The sequence below is a fragment of the Helobdella robusta genome (assembly GCF_000326865.2).
Source record: "Helobdella robusta unplaced genomic scaffold HELROscaffold_8, whole genome shotgun sequence".
Taxonomy (NCBI): domain Eukaryota; kingdom Metazoa; phylum Annelida; class Clitellata; order Rhynchobdellida; family Glossiphoniidae; genus Helobdella; species Helobdella robusta.
In genome coordinates this window covers 1,784,210-1,810,015 of record NW_008705459.1, presented here as the reverse complement: position 1 = coordinate 1,810,015, position 25,806 = coordinate 1,784,210, and the positions used below count along the sequence as shown (strand labels likewise).

Sequence of the window (25,806 nt, the reverse complement as noted above, 5' to 3'; positions counted from 1 at the left end):
AGTTTATTTGTTTCATGGTTCATTTCACGGCACGTTCGAATGAACCACGTTACATTTCAATGTAAATGAAGCTTGCTTGCATTGTGCACATGTACTTCAAAATGTTTTATACGTGTTGTGGTTGTTGTTCATTCATGTATGTATATATAGTTCAAACAACGTAGCATCTTATTGTATGCTATTAACTCAGCATATTCAGTTCGTAACATTGAAAATGTATCTCTTTATATGATAGGACGATCATTAAAATGTTAATGCTTTCAAGTTATGTTCTTGTGATGATGTCGTGATGATATCAGGCCCGTTGAAATATGATGAGAGGATGATGAAGATATGTACAAGTAGGCATGTAACGATGATGTGTTGCTGGTGAGATGATGTATTAGAAGTTGCACAAACTTGTTTACATGCAATGATGAAGTAGATGTCCGTTGGTCACTCATCTGCATCGTGTCTGGTGTGCCGACCGCTGGACAACATGCAACTTCCAGCTCCAAAGCGTAACAGTTCATATGTGTGTGAATAGATGGATGGATAAATGGATGGATGAATAATTAAAAAAATGTATAGGTGAATGAATAAAAAATTGAACAGACAGATAAACGATTAATGAATGAATGAATGAATGAATGAATGAATGAATGAATGAATGAATGAATGAATGAATGAATGAATGAATGAATGAATGAATGAATGAATGAATGAATGAATGAATGAATGAATGAATGAATGAATGAATGAATGAATGAATGAATGAATGAATAAATGAATAAATGAATGAATGAAGGAATGAATGAATGAAGGAATGAATGAATGAATGAATGAATGAATGAATGAATGAATGAATGAATGAATGAATGAATGAATGAATGAATGAATGAATGAATGAATGAATGAATGAATGAATGAATGAATGAATGAACCACAGAATAAATGAGTGAGTAAATGAAAAGTTGGAGATAATTGTTAGTACAGGTGAAACTTGATAAATTAATTGAAATTAATAGATATATTTTTGTATCTGCAGTGAACTGAACAGTGAAATGTGTTGGTAATTAAACAAATGTTGAATAATTGATCAAAAATAAATAAATAAATAATTTAAAAATAAAGAATCCATTTAATGTAAAAAGTTGCTAAGGGATGGAAATAACGTTGATAATTTTTCTATTATGGAAACTTCTTTCATTGAAACTCAAAAACTTAAATCAAATTTATAAATATATACACATATATTATATAATAACTGCTTACCTTTACAATATTCACCATGCTCATAAGAGTACGATGATGAAAAAATGACATAAAAGTTGTTCAAGTTTTGTTCCTGTCACAGTATATTGCATACGACGACTCAATTACGTAGTTTAACAAATTATCTTTAAAATCGTCTGACCAAGATACATTAATTAGAGTATAAAAAGTTTTATAAAATAAAATAAAACCTATTGGTTGGACTTATTTCAAATGTTCTAATTAAAAAGTTAAAGTTTTTAAAATGTTCCGACATATCATTTTTAAGGTTGTTTTTGTTAAATTTTGTCACGTAGATCGTTCAATTAATTGATATTGATATAATATTGAAAGACATTAAAAGAAGAAAATAAACTTAGAAACGTTTTTGACTAGTTTATTATCAGCCGGAACAACAAAAAAAAAAGGAAAAGTGAAGTTACATACAAAGCAAAGAACATTTAGCCAAAAAAATAGATGTATATCATAATGTTTTAAAATAAAACATAAAAGGCAACAGTTTTTATATTTTTCTTCCTTGCAGAGTTTAGATTTGGTGAAGTTTGTTTCGTGGCAATCCGTCAATTCGAGAATCTCTATCGTATCGTTGCTGACTATGGCAATGTCTGGCCGGAGAAACTAAATGCGATACTGGCCGTGAGTCATTAACAAGATCCGCTATATGATTGAATCAGACTTCGCGCAAGATTTTAAGTTGCCAACAATTAGATTGAGATCTTTCTTATGTCTCTCCAAAGTATCTACCCAATGCTACGGTTGAACTGCAGTTCGACGCTACATGCTTATTCGTTTGTTTTGCATTGCCTTGTTGTATTAGGGCATTGCTCGTTTGTTGACTTTCCACATTTAACCAAATTTAAGTTTGTTGGTGGTTGTTGTATCAAGTATTTTATTGCAAATCTAAATTGGATCTCTGATGCTCTTCCTACTGCTTTAGACCATCGTCTAATTTCCGAGGCATAGATATTTCATAGAAATTTTATAGATATTTCATTTCGTCATTTGAATTAAGCTTTAGGCTACCTCGTAGCTTTATTTTCATTTTTATTTTTTGCACAATAATAATGATAATAATAGCAATAACAATAACAAAAGCAGTGTAACTTAAAAATAACAATTAATAAGAATGATGATGATGATATTAATAATAATAGTGTTAGTTGACGATGAGGATGATGATGAAGATGATGACGACGACAAAGACGATGACGATGATGACGGGGACGTTGGTTACAAAAGGTTGAAATGGCAATCATGGAAACTACGAAATGTGATTCGTCTTATTCATTTAAATTTTTTAAGTTAGTTCTGTCAACATTTTCACAATTTAAAAAAAACTAAAATAAAAAAGTATAAATCATTATTGTTGTCGATATGGTTTTATTTCTGTGGAAATATTCCAATAGCGACTTGCAACTGAACTTAGTTCGTACGTAGTTAAAAATCATATTATGAAATAATTATAGGATCATCGGCTGCAAAATAATTTCACGCTATCTGTTTGGTGAACATTTTTAGAGCGTGGTTAGAAGTAATTAGGAATGGCGAATGAAGATTAAATAAAAAAATTTCAAAAGTGATTTCTACAAAGAACGCACTCCAACACGTGACCGGCCCGTTCGCTGCTAATTCTGCAAGACACGCAAATGACGCCGAACTAAGAAGCAGTGAACCCAAATTAAAAAGAACCCCGCAAACAAATTTTTAAAATAATCTTCACAAGAAATATTTGCAACATGTGCACCACAACGAGACAAAGTAAATATAACAATTTTTGTGTGTGGAGAAAGGGCTGCTCAGAGGGCAATAATTGTGCCAACGAACTATCGGTAGAGATTGCACGCACATACACAGACAAACAAATACACATACACAGACAAACAAATACACATACACAAACAAACAAATACACATGCACATACACAGAAAAACAAATACACATACACAGACAAACAAATACACATACACAGACAAACAAATACACACACACAGACAAACAAATACACAGACAGACAAACAAATACACACGAACATACACAGACATACAACACGCGAAGAACAAAAAAAAACTCACACAAACAATCTAAACAAACTCTCCCGCAAGCAGACCTCGTAGAGAAAGTGTCGAATACAACTGAGGAATAAAATTGAGAAATGCGAACAATTCAAAATGCAAATTCGAACATTCATGCGGATAAATGTTATCAAACCTTCATCGGTTGGGTGGTTTGTTGAGTTTCCTACTTGTTATAGTTTGTGCGTGACGAACAAAATGTTTTGATAATGATAAAATCGTTTTGTTTTGAAATATGTGACTTGATGATAATGATTATGATGATGAGAATAATGATGGTAATTGTAGTAGTTATGAAACTAATGATAATGAAAGCAGATGTTTGACCATTGAAAAATCCGAACGAATCTTGTTCACCATTTGACAGCAGTTTGAAATGTTTACCAAAAGTTGAATTTTGTGCAGAACATGAAGACGCAAATTACTTTAGACATCTTATACGTTCAAGATGGTCGTTGAAATGATGTTTCTTGCAGTGATATTTATAAATTCAAATAAATTGAATGTATTTTTGAGCCTTCCAAATGTGATTATTATGAAATTCATCAGTGTTCTTCTTCGTTGTGTTAATGAAAAATAATTTGAAAACATTTTAGAAATTTCCTCGTTTTAAAAAAAATTGAATATGTTGGATTTTATTCTGCTAATTTCCATTAGCCAGAGCGTACGTAAAATAATAGCTGTAAAAAAAGTTTACTTTGAAATATTTTTTAAATAACATTTTATTTCGTTTTTCACATGGACGACGTGATGAATATGCTTGCCCGCCCCAAACATTTGAAAGTTTCAACAAGCAAAAAACGAGCTCTTGTACAAGTAACGTGTGACCCCGTCATTGGTGGGGTTCACGCTGAGTTGAATAATTGTTGGAACTTATAACAGATCAGGATTTAATAATTCATAACAACAAAATTCACAACAAGTCATAAGACATTTTACCATTTTTTCAAATAAAATTTAATCTTAATTAATTATATTTTTGAAATTTTTAAATCTATCTCTAAACATTCTTTTTACCATAATGAATTTCATATATTGAGTATATACAAGTATTGTGGTTTTGCGTCTGCTCGATGAACTATATCTCAACTCAAGACATGGCTGGTTGCAACTGCTCATGCATTCACTCACTGCATCATGTTGCATGTCTCATGTATGGAGGCACCCATGTTGCAAATCTCGACACCTTGCGCATGAAAGTGCATGCATCCATCATCAATTTGCAAATGCATGCATGCATCATTATCATTGTTTGTGCATGCATGCACCATCAACTTTGTTACATGTTAAGCAAGTGCATCCATGCATCCCTAACATTTCTTGTGGTATAAAAGTGCATGCATGGATGTCAGCATGCGAGATGTTTGGACGATCGCCAATATTGTTTAAGGTACTGTGTTTGGTTTAAACAATAAGAGAATGAAGAAGAATTAAAATTTTGCCGATGATGTGAAGCAGTTTGTATGTTTGAAGGTAAGAATGATGATATTGGAACATGCAGTGTTTGCTCATTGAAACGTACATGTTACATTTTAATTTTGAAACCAAATCAGCAAGAAATGGTTTATTTAAACAAGAAGGTTTTTGTCAAATTTCTAACCATCCCATGATTTTCCATATATTTTTATTATGCAAATTATATTTTCTGATAAATACTCGTGCGAATGAATGAACTTCTGAACTTACCATATTTATTGTTTGGTTGTTTATAAAATGAAAATTCAATTCATCTCTCATTACAAAATCAAAAAATAGCAACACAAATTTGACCTCTATTCAATTGTTTCTATTTGAATTTCTTTGATAGCAATGTAAGAATTTGAATTTATAAATTTCATTCAGAAGTTTCTTTTAAATTTTTGATCTTATTATATTTACTCAAAATTAAAAAAATTAATAATAATTTTCCAATACTCAATTAAATAGAAGATTTTAATTTTAAAAATTTTAAGCTGAATGAAGCAGAAAAGAAAAAAGTGTATGGACACCGTCAGAACGACAAATGCTTACAATCTTGGGAATTATATTTCATTACGACAAGGCTTTTAGTGATCTTCGAAACAACTAAAACATTATCAAATAAATCTGAAGATTTATATACTATGTTAATCAACAGTGAAAGATGAAATCATTTTATAAACATTTTGGATAACTTTTCAAATCTCAAAATTTTAAAATAATTTCGCTGCAAATCACTCTTTCAAGTTAACAATTTGAAGTTCTAAGTGCAACATTTTGAATGATTGCTACATGAATGATTGCTCCACAACATGCTCGATACGCTACGGCATCGTGACTGAAAGATAATTTCTTCCTTACAACATTTAGACTTGAAATTTCTTGAATCTTGAAAGATAGATTGAAAAGTGAACGTGCAACCAACCAATCAAATCATTCATTTCCTTGACAGCCACTCTTCTTTTATGAATTCATAAAAATTGCCTTGGTGTGGTGCAATTATTTTGAATAAAAATTTCAACTATAAATAATAAATTAAATTGTGACCAAACTCTTACAAAGTTATAATTAAAGTTGCATCATTGTGAATACCATTCAAAGAGACTAAAAAATTGAAAGAAAAAAATAAAAAAATAGCGAAATATAATAACGTATAACAAAATCAACAAAATTGTTTGTGTATAAATTTTATAATAACATAAGATATCTGGTTGAAAAAACCTGTTGGTGATAAATATTCTTTAAAATAAACTTCATGCCCTTAATTCATTATTTTTGCATGCCAATTGAGCAATTTGAATGAACCATGTTTTTAATTAGTTTAGAATGAATTCCGTAAGCGCACATTTTCTGAGAGGGTTGGGTTTTATGAAAAGTTAACAAACAGTTATTGTGCGTTTCTTAATAAATTATCATACCAAAATTATCTTTTTTATTATCATCATTATTATTATCAGAAGAAAGATTGAGCAGAGCTCAATGCCCAAAACTTAAATAAACAAAAAATAAATTAGCACGGATTTCACCAAAAATCAACAACAAAATTAAAGTTTATGTTCGTGTCAATAATTCAATCGCATAGGACCAATATTATTATTTATATTTATTTATTATTAATATTAAGATATAGAATACTTGTTATCACCATAAAATAAATCGACTTTGGTTTTAAAAATATTCAATGACAGAGCATTGGACATATCATTAGGCAATGCGTTTCGTAGTCAAACAACTCGATTCGAGAAAAAATATTTCCTACAATCCTTTTTGACCAGATGAACGTTAATGAATTTAATTTGTTTGTTCAGCTTAATTTTTTAAAACTTCGGATAAAAGTAACAATAATTTACCAAGCTCACAAACAGTTGAACGTTTTTGTTGTTTTCTTTCAAACAAAAATACCATAAAACAAACCATTAATAAAAAATATTGAAACTGGTCAGAAGAAAGCAAAACAACGACATCATATGTTGAATTGCTGAAACATCGGCAGCACAATGAACATCAACAAACAACTGCAACATCAACATCAACAAAAAAAGCAATATCATTCATCCAACTGGAATTTCTTGTCTTTCAATTGCGGAACTATTACGGACATTACGCAAGGTAGATTGATATCATGTTTTGATAACAGTTTAAAACAGCAATGATAATATAAATAACAACAACAACATTACTACTACTAATACTACTACTACTACTAATAATAATAATAATAACCATTATCATTATTATATCATCGTTATTATAAACAATACTTCCAATATTGTGTGTGTGCGAGTGTCGGTAAATGGAAGTGGATCGTCAGAGTCAGATTATAAGTAATTATAAGCACGCATGGATATAGTGATGCTGAAATGACTGGTAGTAGCCGTGTTTATGATGGTGACGAACTGTAATGATGTTAATGATGATGAGAACGATGTTGATAACTCAGTGTGGGGACATGATGATTGAATGACAACGTCGACTATAAAACAATGAAATAAAAATTATGGCTGACTGGTTGAATGTTAGATCGGTACCGCTTGGCTATTGTTTATAAAATGACTTTTCAATTTGGGGAGGAGCCTAATAAGAATGGTTAAGTCATTCTTTGAAAGTGAAATAAAAATGTAAAATGAAGAGATTTGTAAATTTGTATTAACGCTGTTTATAAAGTTGATATAATAAGTTTGATTGGGAAAAAAAATATAAAAAAAAATATTTTGAATTGTTTAAAAATACCAACTGATCTGTTAAAAATATTTTAACTTTAAAAAACTATACCTTAACCCATATCATTTTACTTTTAAACAATGACAAAATTATTAAGGATTGGCTCTTCCTTAAATTTAAAAACAATTTTGTAAACAATAGCGATGTGGTTTCAATCTAACATTCCACCGGGATAGCGTTGTAAGCATTAATTTATAAAATAATTAATTTATTTGTTACAATACTTTTCAGACGCATCAACACAGACGATGTTAATTCAAGTTGAAACAACGTATCACACACATTTCATGTGACAGGCGCGAATCCAGTCGATGCAATAGCAGGGCCAGACACTACCGTTACACCATTGTAAATGAAAACTTTTTAATATTAATATATCCTGTTCTTAAGCGTACTCAAGATTTTACAAACTGTACAATGACAAAAGACATCTAGGATCCATTATGGTGTGAATTGTGTGGACGGTCATGTAGATTGTCATTTGTTGGTTTTGAACCAGATCATCCTGCCATGTCACCAGCTACTTATTTTTAACACAACAACTACTGAAAGATTTTGAGATATATCTTGAAATAAAATTCACTACACTTACAACATTTTAATTATATTGAAAAACATTATTTACCAATGACAAAAAATTGCCAAGTAGAAATGAAAAAAAGACATACTACATACCAAGCTATTAATTTTCAACTTATATTTTAAAAAGTTTTCGTAAAACAATTTCTCGTTGGTTTATTTTTTGGTTACTTACACTTAAAATATCTTATTTCATTGCAAGAGCATTGGTTGATCAAATTTTTCTGGCCCCTTGCAGGCCTACACCTGCCGAGATAATGTTCACTGGCACGCTCAACAAATTGTTCTCCTCATTAAAATATTGTACCGACTTGCATTCATTCAAACGTGAATTGTTGAATCGCAGTATTTAAGATATAGGAGAACTTGAAATAAACTTGAAACAAAACATTTTGAATCACTTTCATATTAAAACATCTATGAAATATATTCAACTGACTTTTTTAAATTAGATAAAATTTGCTTTGTTTTTGATCATGTTGAATTTCATATGAACCAAAAAATTAATTAAGGGGCAACACTAATATAAACGAAAAAATCATTTCAGATAACAAATTTTTATAATTTAGATAAATGAAAAATTTTTATAATTTATTTTAAACATGCTGACAAAAATCTTTTTGCCTGTGAAACCTTTTTCAAGTAATAACGCTTAAGAATACTTTTGGCAGAAACATTATAAAAAATTATATTACAACATAAAACAATTTATATAACTTATTTTATTTACTTATTATTTTATTTATTTATTATGTTTTCTTAATTTCTAAACTACAACTTTATTTTTTCAAATTCTTGTACAATACTTTTATAGAATGTTTATATATCGCCGTATTAAAATAACATAGCAGAACATCAAATAGTTGAAAGTACAGGGCAGATAATTTTGAAGACACAATAAAGTTTCTAACAGAATTGTTGTTTAAAATTTTGAGAAACAGAAAACTTGTGAAAAAGTTTTTTACACGAAAAAATATTAAGCAAGGATTTTGAAAATTTTTCGAGTTATTTTCATTTTCAAAAATTTTTCTTCAAAATTTTTACATTTTGACGATGGAAAAATATTTGCGTGGGCAACTCATAAATTTCACACCATCAAAAAAAAGTGAAAAAATTTCGCAATTAAACTTCCACAGAATAATACAAACCGTACATTGATATTCTACAACTTTCCTACCTTCTTCCCACATTCATCTACACAAGTTTTTCTGAAGCTGATGAAAGTTCAGCACATTCAAACGTTATAATTTTGTCACCGTTGAACATTTGAGAGAATTTTTAAACAAATTTTAACGACATCCCGTTAAGAATAAATTCAATGAAACTTTTCATTAATTTTTATTTTTCTGTTAACGAGATATTTTTGTTTCAAACTTAGTTCTTCATTCCCTTCTTTTCATCTGTCTTCTTGTCATTCGAGGCCTTTTTTGCCAATTTCTGATACTTTAAGTTAAACCTCACCCTACGGCAAATGTTTAAAAATTTTTCATTTTTGTGTAAATTTTCACAAGTTTCATGTGCGAAGAATTTTTTCAGTTAAAAACATTAACCATTTTTAAAATGTTTAACTTCTAGGCTGAAAGTAGGCATTGGCATACGTGAAGAAGTGCATTTGCAACTTGCATCTCGGTTATCACGTCACAGAGTTTGCTTGAGTCTCCTCCATTTTTTTTTCTTTAAACAAATACATCTGAGGTACTGAAATTTTTAATCCGCAATACGAAGTATTTTCTGAATGATATTCTTTGCAATATTTATATTTCTTATTTTGGCTGATAAATTAATCGTTTGAAAATTTTACCTAAGAGTGTAATAGATGTGAAGTATTCATTTGTATTTTTATATTTAATAATCAGCGGAAAAAGAGAGAATCAATAAAATAAAATTGACGATTGAACCGTGGAAAGGGAGGAATAAAAGGCAGGAATCTTGCAAGCAATGTGTGCTAACTCTACAAAAAGTATTGACTATTTCTATTAAAAAAACTATTTATAGACTGAACTATATAGGAAATCTTTTTCCTAATAAATATTATTTTATATCAATAGGACATATCAACTGTTTGTACTGGGTGTCGATATTTTAACGCTATCAGTAAATCTCAGTTACGTCTCTATCACGTATAACTACAACAGAGCTGAGATATCAGAACACGAAGAAAAATATAAACAACGATCATTTGAACGCGAGACAGATGGGACAGGTACGTGCCGATTGTACATAGGACGTCGAAAAGAAAGCTACTGTGTGAGGAGATGCGTAACTCTGTAGTTCCTCTTTTTTTCAAAAATGGAGCTCTTAATTTCATAATTTTTTTCAATATAGCTTAACTTGTGAACAGCCCTTTTCAATTTATATAGATTCAACATGGCAAGTAAACACCAAGTAACAAATAGATCTCCTTGCGGGTCAAATTAAAATTTTAAGTCTTGCAAACAAATATTTTTCACTCTCTGCCACAAAAAAAGTACTTTTAGATTTTGAAGTGCCACTTATAATACCTGTAGGTATCTCAGTTAAAAAAAAATTAATGAAATATTTTTTGTGTTTAAAAAAAATTAACAAAACAGTTTTAATTAAAAAAATTAACAGTTGGCAAAACACAAAACAAAAAACAATAATATTGAAATAATAATAAGTACCGGTTTAACAAATCAAGAGAGAAACAAGCACGCGAACAAATAACAAAACTGACGTAACAAACAACTTCCTATTGAAAGCGCTCCACTTGAAAATTGAATTAATTGAAACTCTTGAAATACTTGACAACATCGGAACGAGAGCTTCATTACTGCAATGAAATTGAAGCAGCGCCCTAATATTATATAATCGTTAGGAGCATCGTTGGAAAGACGCGCGTGTTCTATTTGTAGTTACTTTAATCCTAGTTGGAAAGATTTTATTTTTAAAGAAATTGACAGTTGGAAAATTTGTCTTGCAATGGAATTAAAGTTAACATTTCGATGTATATAAATGTTTCTATTGTAATGAAGAATTGAATATTTTTAGGGCATAAAACTTTATTTAACTAAAAAAAACATAAAAAAGTAAATAAAATTCATCAAATAATCACTAAATTATCAGTTTTTAATGAAAGTTAATATATTTTCATTGGTGCTCGTTATATTTTTATAAAGAATTTATAGATGCTAAAATTTTGGTGACAACGACAATGTTGAAGATAATGATGGCTGTGACGAAGATGATGATGATGATGTATTAATATCGTGAGTTTATAAATGATGAGTATAAAGAAAACAAAAACAAAGTGAATAAAAATCATTTGAAGTTGAAAAGAAAGACAAAATGGAGCTTAAAGGAAAATAGTTTGTTAGCGTATATTCGCAGTTGGAAGGGCATGTGCCGATGGCCACTAATTAATGTCAACGGCGGTGCTCTCCTTCCTCTTGCTCTATTCCTTCTGCAGCGTTGATGTTGCATGCGTCTATTTGAATATGCGGGCTCAAACTTTAGAGGTGTTCCACTATGTTTTGATGGCGAAACATACTTTTAGTTGGTGTTAGACATGTCAAAACGAATTTTCAACATTTCATCAATTAGTAATATATTCAAGATATTTTTTATTTTGTTCTTCATTCAGGTTTTAATAACTCATTTGTAAGAGTTTTTTATTTTTCTTGTTTTCAGTGATAAAGTTTATAAAAATGAACATCTAAAAATTGAAACTCGATGAGGTCACATAATCACGAACTGTCACGTCACGTCACGAGCTGTTTGGTTTTCGTTTTGTTTGGCTCGACGTCACTGTCCCTCAGAAATATTTACATGAATGCAGTTCTGATGGAACCTGACAAAAAATTAAACTCCCAAAAATTTTCCGATCTTCCTGTCGCAGCAACAACGTCTCATGCTGACGACGAAACGTTCACCGCTGGTAACAACTGCGGCTGCATGTAAACTTTTAAAGACATAACTTTCTTTTTATACATTTGTGTCAAGCTGTACAAGACAACAGTGGCCCTATAATTCTTCAAAAGTATAAACATTTTTGTTATTTTTGATTGGATAAATATTTGACACTCGTAAAAAATAATCAATAAAATTGCGTTATAATTATAAATCACGTTGGTATTAAGCAAAAGCTACAACTTTATTTTTTTAAAAACAACGTGACGAGAGAGAAATTTGAACGCTCCAATTTCATTTCTATAATATTAAAATGTTAAGATTGAACAAAAATGTTGGAATGTGGACATATACAAATCCCAGGTCACTTTAGGCATTGAAATGCTGTTTTTTGTTTTATAACCTTAAACAAGAGACATTTTTTATTTTTCAAATATTTTTATCAAGATGTACTTAACAGTGGCCCTATACATTTTTATGACTGTTTTTTTGTTGTAAATGTAGATATAATCACATGTGGTTGTTTTAATAAAACTATTTTTTTAAACGAAAAGAGGTTCCACGGAGCAATAAAATTCTGTTTTAGTATCTCTATTGAGTGCCATCCCAAAAATAATCCCATCAACTGAAATATTGAATTATAAAATAGTATGTAACAGAGCGTTGAAACTACAATTATAAAATATTCAGATGCAGATTCGATAAATATTCTGATATATATGCCAGAAAGTAAGAGGTCGGCAAACCGATTAAAATTTTTCATCAGCAAACGTGGATGCACTCGAAATTATTTTCTAGAAATTTTTTTGTGTCTGTCTTATAAAAAAAAGCAATTCCGTGACAAACCAAATATAAATATTTTAAAAAATAATTAAATAATTATAAACCCATCTTTTAAGACTTCGAAATGTTTTTTAAATGGAATATTTCATTATTGGTGACTGTGATGATCATAATTATGATGCGGTGAAAGAACTTGCGCGTGTGCGTCTTTTTTTATGTGTTTTTAATCTTCGTCAGCAGGTTTGAAAATGGCTTCCCTGTTAGATGAATAGTGGATAAAATAATCGCCTGTTATATTTTCTTTAAGGCTTATTTCACAATTTTTTGTATTTTCTAAATTTAGAATAAATGAATGAAAGCTTGTTCAGATAATTTTTGTCATTCCAAATATAAAAACCAACAAGAACCATGTGTATAAACTAAAATACTTTTATGAAACGCAATATCGTAGAAACAACAAGATGAAACATGCATACATACATCAATGGCAAGTTTGCCATAAATGTTCAATGAAGTAAGTAAAATAAGTAACCAAGTAGTTAATGATTCCATATTAAACAAATCTAATTCAGCAAGTAATGTTTTTTTTTTAAATTCTTCTAAAAATTAGAAAATAAATGAAAAAAAGGAAGCTTTTTAAACGGAATTTAAACGAAGTATGTCGTCGTGTTATCGTAAATAAGTTAATAAAAATTTAATTTAATTTGATTTAGTCAAAAAAACTTTTGCTAGATCAATAAGCTATTTCATTACGAAATAAATATCCAAAATATTTTAGTTGTAAAAAAAATTTCCTCGCTAACCTCAAACTTCTGCGTTTAGTTTCATTGTCAGTTTCGTGTTATCGGGATGAGAATTATGTGCAAATATTCAAAATTCAATTACTTCGATACAGTAACTTGTCGCCAACTAAATTTTATTTAAAGTATTTATAATTTTATATATGTTTAAATATAATTTTAATTTTTAACTGTTCATCAACAATGAAACATTTTCGGATTGGTTAAAAAATTAACGAAGTCAAAACCTACAAGTGTTATTTTAAATTTGTTTCTGACGTTGTTAAGTTATAAACACTGTGAAATAATCATTGTTAAAGAAATAACGAAAAAATGTAATTATATATATATATATATATATATATATATATATATATGTATATATATATATATATATATGTGTAAATATATAATATAGTATTGTATGAATATATAGATAAATGAATATGTAATATGCATTAATAAAGGTTGATGAAGACAAGAATGGCGATGACAACACGACAACAAATTCACGCAACTGTGTCGGCTGATACTGCTTGCAATTTTTTTTGGCTCTGTTGAGTCGCGAGATGTTTTATAGGAAGCATTCCTCTGATGCGCTGATGATGATGATGAGTATGAGGAGGATGGTGATGATGATGATGATGATGAAGAATTGAATAAAGAGTGATAACCGACCGCGATAATGATGAAGTGGATAAAGTGGAGGTGCGGCAATGATGATGATGACGACGACGATGATGATGATGATGAAAGAAAGGAAAGTGGATATGTTGATTATCGTGTTATTGATATAAAAGAAGATTTTGAGAAGATGCAAGATGACAAAAAATGCCGAAACTGGAAGTGAAGCCGTGGAAAAAACGATTCAAAAATTATTTTATTCTCATATTTATGACTTATTCACTAACAAATTTTATCATGCTGTTTACAATGATGTAATTGATAAAAGTATTTAAACTATAAATAACAAATATTGATAAATGAGTTGAAAATACAAAGGTAAAAAAAAGTTTTTAATATATCTGAAATGATTTTATTACTGATTTCAAAATTTAAATGACTTAAGATGTCCAGGAATAAATATTTTCCATGATGTACCGATTTGTGAATGCATAGTCGTGTTTTCTTTCTGTGATGTAGTTCATGTGTTGTGGTTGTGGCAGGTTGTAAGGATGAAATGATGTGGTTTCATTGTATTCTACAAAATAACCGTTTGTCCGATGTAATGAGAATTTAAATTTTTGTTATGTTTGAAGATTTGTTTCAATGATTTATTTTTCTAATAAATAGATTTTTTGTAAAAAAAAAATAAAATGTGTGCATGTTAGAAAAAATTTATCGTTTATAAGTGACTCCAAATGTATGTTCATAACGTGATAATGAAAATCAGTTGAGAACTCCAAGATGAAAAAAATAGGAATTCTAAATTGATACTAAAGAAGCAGAAAGAATAATTAACAACATGAACAATTTAAATTAAAATCAAAAAATTATGCGTGAAATACTCAGTCTTACTTAGTTTATTATTGCATGAATGTAGCTTACAAAGTGGCTGTTTGGTTGGCATAAGTTGTTCCACTGAAATCGTAAATAAACTGTCATCAACCGTAACGAAACAACTTTATCAATCTACTTCTTTCAAATGAAAGTATTTTTATAGACTTTATATTTATACTCCCTCTGAGTAACAAAAGATTAAATATGTTTAGAGTGCAAGTTACACATACCTGCTGCTAATGTGGATATCATAGATGCTCGCTTATTTCGTTAGCAGATGGCAACGAATGAACAGACGGGTCTGCACAATGAAAAATTAAATTTTTTTAAACATTTCAAGAAAGTCAGAAATAAATTGGAAAATCTCTCAAGAAATAAATCAGTAGGTTAAAAAACTTCTGGAAAAAATTCAATGGCAGTTTGAAAATTTGGACACGTGAGAGTCTACTACGTTGTATAGATGCGCGAGAACAATCAAAGGTTAAGAAATAATGAATAGCAGAACAACTAAGTCTTGTTTCTATAAAGTCAGGTCAATTTGTTTTCTTTTATGATTAACATGCAGAAGAAATGACATTTCAAATTGTGAAATGAATTATTATCATTTGGATCTATCTCCGAAGTATAACATGGCATCAATTGCACACTGTTTAAAATTAAGTTTTGTACAAATGCGACTGCCCTAATATTTTTAATCAACTATAATGAGGAAAAATAAACTGTAAATAATCTCATTTATTTTATTTATTAAAAAAAGTAATATAAGCTTGTAACTAAAATTTTTAAAAATAAATAGAAATGTGGAAATATGGAAAAAAAGAAAAAGAAAAATAAGTTACATGTATTATAAACATCACACATCCAAGTTATACAGCTGTTTGGTTGATTAGTTTGAATCCTGAGCAGATGTTGACGATGCCCTTGCTGCCAGGTGAATGTTCGGAGGAATAAATGGAGCTGGAAGTGCAGTGATGTTCTGTCTGATGGAGTTATCGTTGATGAATGGATCAGACGCAGGTGCCAGCGAGTAGAAAGAGATTCATTTGCTTAAGAATCTTTCATACAATTGTATAAACATTAATAAAAACAGGTCATTAATTTATAAAACTATATTTCAATAATCATCTTATTTTTAAACTGTTTGATGTTTTGCGAATTCATGCATGAAAAACAATTTAGTATTTTTTAAAAAGTTGACCGAGATTTGCGGCTCATTTATTTTTTATGACAGATAGTAGACGATGATTTATGTGTCATAATAATATTATTTTATTGAATGAAAATAACAAAATAAGAGGCACAGAATGCACGATGTGTTAAAACATACCAGCGAAAAACATAAAAACGGAAGACTTAAAAACAACACGAAAGCGCAAAAACATGAAGACTTCTGAGGTCTTACGTATATATATATATACATACATAGACTTCTGAGGTCACACCAAATGTAATTGTGATACAAATCAAATTTGATTATGTTACTGCGTTAGAAGATTTCAAATGGCTGGATGTTACGGTGTTGAGAAACCACAACATTGCTAGCATTTCAAATGCACCTACTATTATTTTTTTTGGTACTTAAATTTTGTACTGACGATACAAAATTAAATTTAACACTTGATGGAGCTTGAATAAATGCGTGGGATTCAGTCAAAATAAGCGAATTAGTGAAACGAAAATTTGTTTTTACAAAATGTTAAAACAAAGCAAAAATAAGCATGCGAAGTGTATATCCCCTCAGAGGCTTCAATTAATTTTTATTGATAATACATTAGTCCTAATCCTAAAACATTCTCAGTTGTTTAAATAAGAAGCTACAAAAATAAAACTGAATATTTCACAGGCCTGCCTTCTGTATAGAAAGCATGACCGAATTAAAGCGAATGTTTGAATGGGTCTCAAGACTGCTGGATGAAGGATGACAATGGATTGGCGGACTGGCTGGCTGGTGGAAAGAGATGTCACGTGTTGTTTTTGTTAGTGTTGTTGTTTGTTTGTCTTGTTGTTGTTTAGTTGAAATTTTAAGTTATGTTTCATCAGATCAAATTTTTTGTTTTCGATTTAATTTTGAGATTTCTTGGATTAGTTTTTTGAATAAATGTATGTATGGCACCTTCTGCTGTTGATATACGGAAAATTATTAGTATCCTTTGTCTTAATTTGACTGTGCAATTTTTGTTACTGTTGTCGTTGTTATCAATGAAAACAGACGAGATGTTGGCAGAAAAATTCAAATGGTAGGCCCACTGCATTTCAAAAGTTTTAATGTTTTTACCACTTAAAACATCTCGAATATTTACAACACTTTTACAACATTGGCATACTGTTGTTTCAGTTCTTCCATAAAATACAGAAAGTCAAACTCATCAGGTTTGTTACCTTTGTTTATTCGAGCAACCCTTAGGCGGTTTATCAAAACTGCCTTCGCTCTTTTTGAGCAGAGGTTACGTTTTTGTAGTTTCTTCATCAAATTAGTTGTATTGAGTTTTTCTTGTGCCGACATAGAAACAAATTTCCATCTTTCGAAAATCTTACTTCTGACGCCAATGTTGTAATTTTTTAAACACTTGTTACTACTAACAGAAATGTTATAATTTCAAAGATTTCTATATTTCCAATGCCAGTGTTCCAACGATCGTCAAGTTATCGTTATTCCGTAGGTTCAAGATTTTTGGTAGATGAACACAACTGCTTCAAACGCAAACTTAGTTGAACGTTTATTTGAATGCCAACAACAATAAAAACACCAAGCTAATTCAAGCAACTACATAAATCACATTTACGACTTCTCTTCAAACCTTGCTACTTGACTTCACTGTCCCTGCCCCTTATATAGCCTCTATAGTATGAAAAGATTCTATGATTTACACTCAATTGACAATAGCGGTTATAACAATATAATGCTGATGATTATTGAACGGTATACAGAGATATGAATAAGATGATAAAAGAAAATGCACTACTTTCTACGCTATTTTTTTCAACGGTGTCTAATTTGACTATAATAATTAATAGTTTTTTTAGGATGGTTTTAAAAAATTCAAGTCGTTTTTGTTTGTTTCTCCAGTAAAACCTCATCACTGTTTCATGATCAAAAAATATTCCTTTAGGGATACGCTGAATAAAACGTCTCTGCAGGCAGAATAGAAACGATGAGGCGTCGTTTTAATGACTACTTTCTACAGACCTCAGATATTCGGCACAATTGGATTGGAAGCAAGATTCTAATGACGAAAGTTTGAAAGAGGAGGAACCCGGAAAAGCAAAACTAATTCGAATACCAGCAAACAGGACCTCCATTTTTTGAGACCAAAAAAAATTCTGCTATATTTTTACTAAAACTGAAATAGACAGTTTAAAAACAATCATGAAAAACTTGTACGGTAAAGAAGGAGAAACACAAAATTTTGTTGAAACATCATTAAATTTTTATGTTTTTTGAACTGTCCAAAAATAAGATTTTGTTTTGTTTCTACATTTTTACAAAGTGCGCCCTTGTCTGTGGATTCATTTCATACTGATTTAATGCCTTGATTACTTTTTTTCTTTTTTTTCAAATTTAAAACTTCTTGCGAATTTATTTGTACTCCAAAAATATTTTTGTAATTGAAATTTGAAGAAATTAACTATTAATGAAAATTCTGGAAAACTTAACGATGAACAATAAATTTGTTTGCTTAAATATATCGAATTCGATTCAAATTATAAAGTTATTCATAATGTTATCCACATATTTATAAGAACAAATCATTATTTTTAATCTATTCGAATTCAAAATTTTTAAGAAAATAATTGTCACATGAAGATATCCAACCGTAAAAATTGTTTTATATACGAAATTAAACTATGCAAGTCTTTTGAAACTTGATTGTTGTATGTAAATGTAACGAGAAAATATTGAAAAATTAAAAATTAATAAGATTGTCTGTGTGAGTGTGTGCGAATGTGTGAGTGTGTGCGAACGTGTGCTGTGGTAGGTATTTAAGAAAACTTATGTTGATGATGGTACGATATTGATGATGATGACGTGGATGTTGTTGGAATCATAATAGTGATTACGATGATGATTAAATGATTAAAAACACATGAACAGTCTCCACAGAAGTTCAAAATGACTTGCCATATTTAGTGCTGATGTTGAAATATGAAAAAAAATATCATTTATACTCGAAGTTAGAATTTATGGCTTAAAAAAAAGATTGAAAAACGGTAGTAAAAATTAAAATTTCAAAATATGCGTGCTGCAAATTTGTTCGAGTAATTTCTAATAGTTTTCAATAAAATTTCTGTAGGCTTAAATTTTATATAAATTAACTATCTGAAGCATGAACAATTGATCACATCTGACGTCAGATATGTATGCATAATTTAGTTGAACCAAATTTCGAAAGAGAAAGGAAAGTTGAAGACTCTTATGAACTCTGTCATTAATCATCCTCAAAAAATTTGATAGTCGCTGTAAAATAAATTAACACGTAGACTGCAATCCATCCATCTATCCATTCATCCATCCATCCATCCATTTATCCATCCATCCATCCATACATCCATCCATCCATCGTCCGTGTTAAATCGTCGGTGTCAGAACTTCATGTCGTTCAAATCTTTCCAACATTCAATCACTGGCTGTTAGCAACATTTTAACTTTGCCAAACATCATTCAATGCAATTGAGACGTTTTTGTTGTTCCAATAAAATCAACATGTTCCAACTTTCAGTTATGACAGTTTTGTTCAAAATAATTTGAATCGTTCAAAATCTCTAAAAATGGTCGTTGTAGTTATTTTCAATTAGGCTCAATGAAGAATAATGTTGAATTAGCGATCACCGAGTAAATGTTTGTGTCTATTATAAATATGACAAAAAATTTCAAAACTTAATTCTATTCATAAAACTAAAATTGTTAACCTTAATTGTTCACGCCAATTCTTTGGGATAATTTGTTAAAAATAGAAGTTTTGTGTTGGAAAAAGTTAATGTTAATGATGAATTTTTGACATTAAAATTTCGCAAATTTATTTTTGGAAACCTTTAAGAATGTGTTGTAGCATTTGAAAAAGTTTCTTGCTTGGTAGCTGGTTGAGCAACATAATGTCGTTGAGAACAATCAATTCAATTAGAAATATCAGGAGGGCAATTAAGAGCTGCCTTGGTGATTGGAAGGAATTTGAAGAAACCGATGAGTTGTGTAGGTTGCATTAGTTCTCATGCTGTGATGATGGTGATGTCGTTTGTGTTTGTGACCGTGATGATATGTTGTTGTGATGATGGTCGCATCATTTGCAATGGTGATATAATATCAGGTAATGTTTGCCAAAAACAGCGTAACTGACTGTCAGATTTCTTGTCAAAAGCAGCACTATTAAATAGCAATAGTTGCAAGACTACAAATATAATAGTAAATATTATTTACTATTTTCCAATTCCAACAAAAGGATATAAAACCATAAACAAAAAAATGAACGATATTTTCACTGATTGTTCATAATTTTTAAATGAATTCATTCTATAATTAAATGAACCAATGTCAACTACTACAGTAACTTGAGTGGGAAGCTGTGTTGATGCTATGTAGAACACGCGAGAGTTGAACTAGGCAACCACCTTAGCTGGCAAACAAATGTTTTCCTCTAGGCAGTAAGTACGAAACATGAGAAGCAGAGTGATGGGGAGAAATAAAAATAAACAGGATGAATGAATGTAAAAGTCAGAAAAATTCGTTTTAGTTTTCTTCGCTGGTCACGTTAAAGATTATCATCATCATCATCAACACCAGCATCATTATCACTATTTTCATCATCATCATCGTCATCGCTATCAGTAACGTTACTAGTAACATAAAAAAAATCTTCGTTTATTGTAATTTTATTACACACTCTCACACACAAACATACACACTCACACATGAACATCAATCATTGAAAAATAAATAATCGTTCTTGTTGAAATTGAAAGAAATACGCGGCGTCAGTAACTTTTCGGAAGGCCCACCAAGACTGTTTGAAGCTTTGGAGTGCGAATGTTGTTCGTGATTTTGAGGTTTTTTGAGAATTTTGGTGACAGTTAATTATTATCAATTTTCTGATTGATAAAATACAGCATAACTGACGGAACAATATTTTAAAGTCACGTGACTACCATTTTTTAACAGCTCACAATTTTATGCTGTTAATCTTCTTTCTTTATCAAACTTTTTTCTTTTTGTGATGCTGTGTTAAATCGTTCTTATATTTCAATTCAATTTTTGTTTGGTGTAAATCTTATTATCACGAATGACTATATTAATGAATAAACTAGCTAGAAGTATAACCTAAGGACAACAATTTAATGAAAGAATTGTACCATATTATTTTTATTTATTTGAATTGCACTGAAAAATATTTATTTTAAATTATAAATTTTGGCATTTTGTTAGCGTTCATTAATGAAAATGTATCACATCACTCATTAAATGTTTTATCATTTTAAAATACACAAAATGTTTGATTGAAATTTAATTAGTTGACGATTTTATATTTTACATGAGTAGATAATTAATCGTGAAATTGGAATGGCTTCCCTCATAGCAATAATTTGAAAAAGTTTTCAAAAAAATATTCAATATTTATTGTCTAAAAATTGCACTTTGAAATTTTAAGTGATTTTCGCTTGTTAAAACTATCTGTCCAAAAAAGATCATTTTAAATAAATAAGTTCTTAACAAGACTTCCTTCAAACATCTTGGTATAAAATAACAAAAGATTAATTGAGATTTATGAAAAAATTATTTTTTTTTAGTGCTTGAATGTTTAAATTTTGTCATGATAAAAATATTTATAAAAGTAGTTTTAACACGTATTAAATATTTATTTTTATATATTTCATGCTTACCTAGACGAATCAAAAAAAATTTCATTGAATTTCAAAATACTATTTACCTACTCCTGCAACAGCAGCCCATATTTAAAGATGTAACGATATATACTTACTACACTTGTTGGATGAAATTTCAACAGGCTGTAAATTATTGAACAAATCTCTGCGAAGTAATCAATTTTGTTGACACATTAAAAAACGATTACATCAAAATTACGCAAAGTAAGTTGCGACATATGAGGCTTTAAAAATCTAGCCGAGAAATGTCTGGAATCTTACGTTCCTTCAAAAGTACTTCCTCTTTCAGTTTAATGTTTTAACGGTCTAACTTTTCTGCAGAATTAAATCATAATAAACAACATAAATATCTAAAAATTATTCACAGTTTAAAAAAGGTTGTCAACTTTTTCAAGATAATCAAATCTACAGCCAATTTTGTAATAACGTAAATAAACAAATTTTTGCTCGTAAATAACTGAATTTCGTCATAAAGGTTAAAGGTTATACTCTCTCTCTTGCATTTGCTTCAGAGGTTTCAACGACAAACACACACAGCGTATATGAATCGCGTACAAACCCCGCTTCATGCACATTGCATATGATAGATGCAGGAATCTTTTTTTATTCGAACCCAGTCATTGCAATAGCAAAACCAGGCCACTTTAACCATTGAGCCATCACGCCACTCGACGTATTTAAGAATCATTTAAATGTCTAAAAAGAAACACATACGACTAATAAATACAAGTTCATTGAAAAAGAAACCTCTGAACATTCTTGTATTCTTCTTGAATTAAGTGACTTTAATGTTAAAATAATTAAACTGAACAAACAAAGTAAATAATTATTTTTTTGGCTACAGTGACGTCATTGTTACCACAGCAACAAGTTGCCGGACCTTTAAAAGGAGGAAGGATGGAAGAGAAGGATATCATTTGAAAGCAAACGAAATTTTTGAATGACAACGGGCAATTTTAACGTTCCATTTTCTCCAAAGTCAATTGTTATACGTTATAAAATCATTTAAATGTCAAACAAGGAAAATGCATTCGTAGAGAGCGCAGTTTCTGAACCAATTGGTGGCATAAAAAAACAACAGTTCCCTCCAATTATTCAGTCTTTTGATTGCAAAAACAAAAACACGACAAACGAAAGAAACACTGGTGTGAAAATCTCATGAGAAATTCTACGTCCCACTTTATGAACCCTCATGAATTAATTAAACTCTATCACATCCAGCAAGTATGCAGAATGGTGATCTCGTACATGCCAGGTGTGGGAATGCCAATATGGATCTGTTAATCCGAACGTACACTTATGCCCACAAACATCCATTATTTCCATTATTTTTCACATTTGGAAAGAAAAATAGTATTTTGCTGGCTTTTCAGGCATTTATTATTTGATAGAAATATTTTTAACAAGTTTTTCTTTACTACTTTGGTTTGAATATTTTCGTTACTATTTTGAATATTTTATTTTTTCATGCTGTGTGGAAAAACATCTTGTCGGCAGCAGGATTATATAAATACCTATTTTAAATTTTCAAAGTTTGAACAAATTTTAAAGTTATTATTATTATTATTTTATTATTATTATTAATTATAATAATTAAATGATATTTAAAAAAAAAGAAAATAAACATATTTAAATAAAAGAACATAAACATATTTACAAGATATTAATAAAATTGTGAGTTGGTTTAATTTTTTTATGCTAAAAATAAAACCAAACAAATGTCAATTGTTGAAAACGACTCCCAAAAAGTCACGTTTTGCGTTCACAATTTTGGAAGGTGATGGATCGTCATTTCGTCTGCCAGAGGTGTCAGATCTTGGAATGTTACTTAATTGACGACAGGTTGAATTTCAGAAACCACGGGATAAATGTAGTACACAGAGCGAGTACAATGCTTGGTGTGGTTGCAAGAAATTTTAAAGGCCTATCAGAAGAAGCCTTCGTGATCTTGCACAAACCTTTAGTAAGATCACATGTTGAGTATGGTGTCCAAGTATGGTTTCCTTATAGAGTTGGATTGGTAAAGGAATTGGAGAAAATGCAAAGAAGAGCAACTCAAATAGTGGCTTCTTGTAGAGATCTTCTATATGATGGATAACTGAGGAAACTGAAATTGCCATCTCTCGCGTACAGACGTCAAAGGGCCAATCTGATTTTGTTGTTCGGAATAATTCATGGCGAAATATCAAATGATATTAGTCCAACATTTGTGTTTGCGCACGACAAACGGATGAGAGCAGAGCATAACATTCAGTTGACCTCAGGAGTCTGCCACAAGGATCGCCTCGAATTTTATTTTACAAATAGAGTAAGAGACGACTGCCGTGATAAATGCTGTCTCTATGAACAGTTTCAAATGAGCAGTTGATGGTTTCCTTGAATTTTTAACTGGAGAGAACATTTGGTTATTTTAATTTTTGTTTATTTCGCATCTTTGTATCTCATTAATTATTTTTGCATTTGCAATATACATTTATGGATTGTCGGATGATTCGTTGTAAATTTATCTATGTACACATATTATTTAAAAAAGGATAGCAATGTTTATTTATTTATTTTTTCATCATCGCGTTTTAATATTTAATTGTAATAGTTTTGACCTATAGATTTTAAATTTGTTATTTGTGTCAGTATGTGCGCGGTGATGCATGATGAAGACATTGTACGAACGTTTGTTTGATGATTTATTCTGTACGTACTTATGTTTGTGTGTGTGGTGTATGTGTGTGGTGTGTGCGGTGTGTGTGTGGTGTGTGTAGTTTTTGTGTGTGCGTGCGCGTGAGTGTGCGTGTTGTTATTGAGAAGCGTGTATTCATTTTCTATCCAGGTTCAATAATTTTTTTTCTTCTGAGTTTTCATTAGGATTTTCGATTTGTTTTTTTCTGTATTTCTGTTTGGCAAGGAGTGCCAATAAACTGATAATAATCAGAACAATCTACCATATGATGGTGCCTTTTGTACTTCACTATATTTTATTTTTTATTAATGTTAGTTGAATAGTTATTATATAACATAATGTTCTCCATACTGTATTGTTCAAAATTGTTACAAAATTATTTTAGGTTACATCGAAATGTTCATCAATTTATTTGTTATGGGAACTAGCTTACTCCCTTAGTTTGTTATTGCATCCAGCCTTACATAATCAATATACAGACGAATGTTAGTTGATTGTTACATTAACACAATTTAGTCTGGGGACTTACTTGTGTTGAATTATTATTATAAAAGATAACTATAACAGGAATTATTGTTAAATTGCAAGGAGTCACACACGAAACGATTCACCCATTTTGATATTTTTTTTTTATTAAACAAATGACTATTATTTAAAACAAGTAATTCTAATCAAATAAATAAATGTAAATATGATGTGGTTATGTAATTTCTTGTATGTACTCTACGTGTTAAATGCGAGCTGTATGTTCTGAATTCTTATCTGATAAATATTAATTTCAAATTAATATTTTTCACTTGCTTCAGAAATAAGTTTTTTAAAATAATATTTTAAATTATTTTTTGCCTGGTTTCTTTGATAATAATTAATTAATTTATTTATTTATTTTTAAATATTCTTCCCTATCACCAACATAACAATATGAATATGTGTATTTGTTACGAACTGACACAGTGTGTTTGCTTCACGTTCAAAAATCAGATCAGTTGATTTTGGAAAAGCATGTGTATGAATGTGTTTAAATGTTGTTAGTGAATGTGTTAAATGTTGTTAGTAGGTGTGTTGAATGTTGTTAGTAGGTGTGTTGAATGTTGTTAGTAGGTGTGTTGAATGTTGTTAGTAGGTGTGTTAAATGTTGTTAGTAGGTGTGTTGAATGTTGTTAGTAGGTGTGTTGAATGTTGTTAGTAGGTGTGTTGAATGTTGTTAGTGAATGTGTTAAATGTTTTAGTAGGTGTGTGAA

At 29.9% G+C, this 25,806-nt stretch overlaps 2 protein-coding genes across 2 annotated transcripts; one reads left to right on the top strand and one right to left on the bottom strand.

The window, feature by feature from the left end:
* Positions 1-4,823: 4,823 nt before the first annotated feature.
* On the top strand, positions 4,824-10,886 carry HELRODRAFT_165492 (hypothetical protein; the record flags this gene model as incomplete). The annotated part of the gene is made up of 5 exons (XM_009032060.1): positions 4,824-4,908; positions 6,730-6,895; positions 9,662-9,781; positions 10,135-10,289; positions 10,807-10,886. The coding sequence occupies 5 exons, from the start codon at positions 4,824-4,826 to the stop codon at positions 10,884-10,886; spliced, it is 606 nt and encodes a 201-aa protein (XP_009030308.1).
* A 4,995-nt stretch (positions 10,887-15,881) lies between these two features.
* Positions 15,882-18,315, bottom strand: HELRODRAFT_165491 (hypothetical protein; the record flags this gene model as incomplete). The annotated part of the gene is made up of 3 exons (XM_009032059.1): positions 15,882-15,995; positions 17,321-17,591; positions 18,203-18,315. The coding sequence occupies 3 exons, from the start codon at positions 18,313-18,315 to the stop codon at positions 15,882-15,884; spliced, it is 498 nt and encodes a 165-aa protein (XP_009030307.1).
* Positions 18,316-25,806: the final 7,491 nt, after the last annotated feature.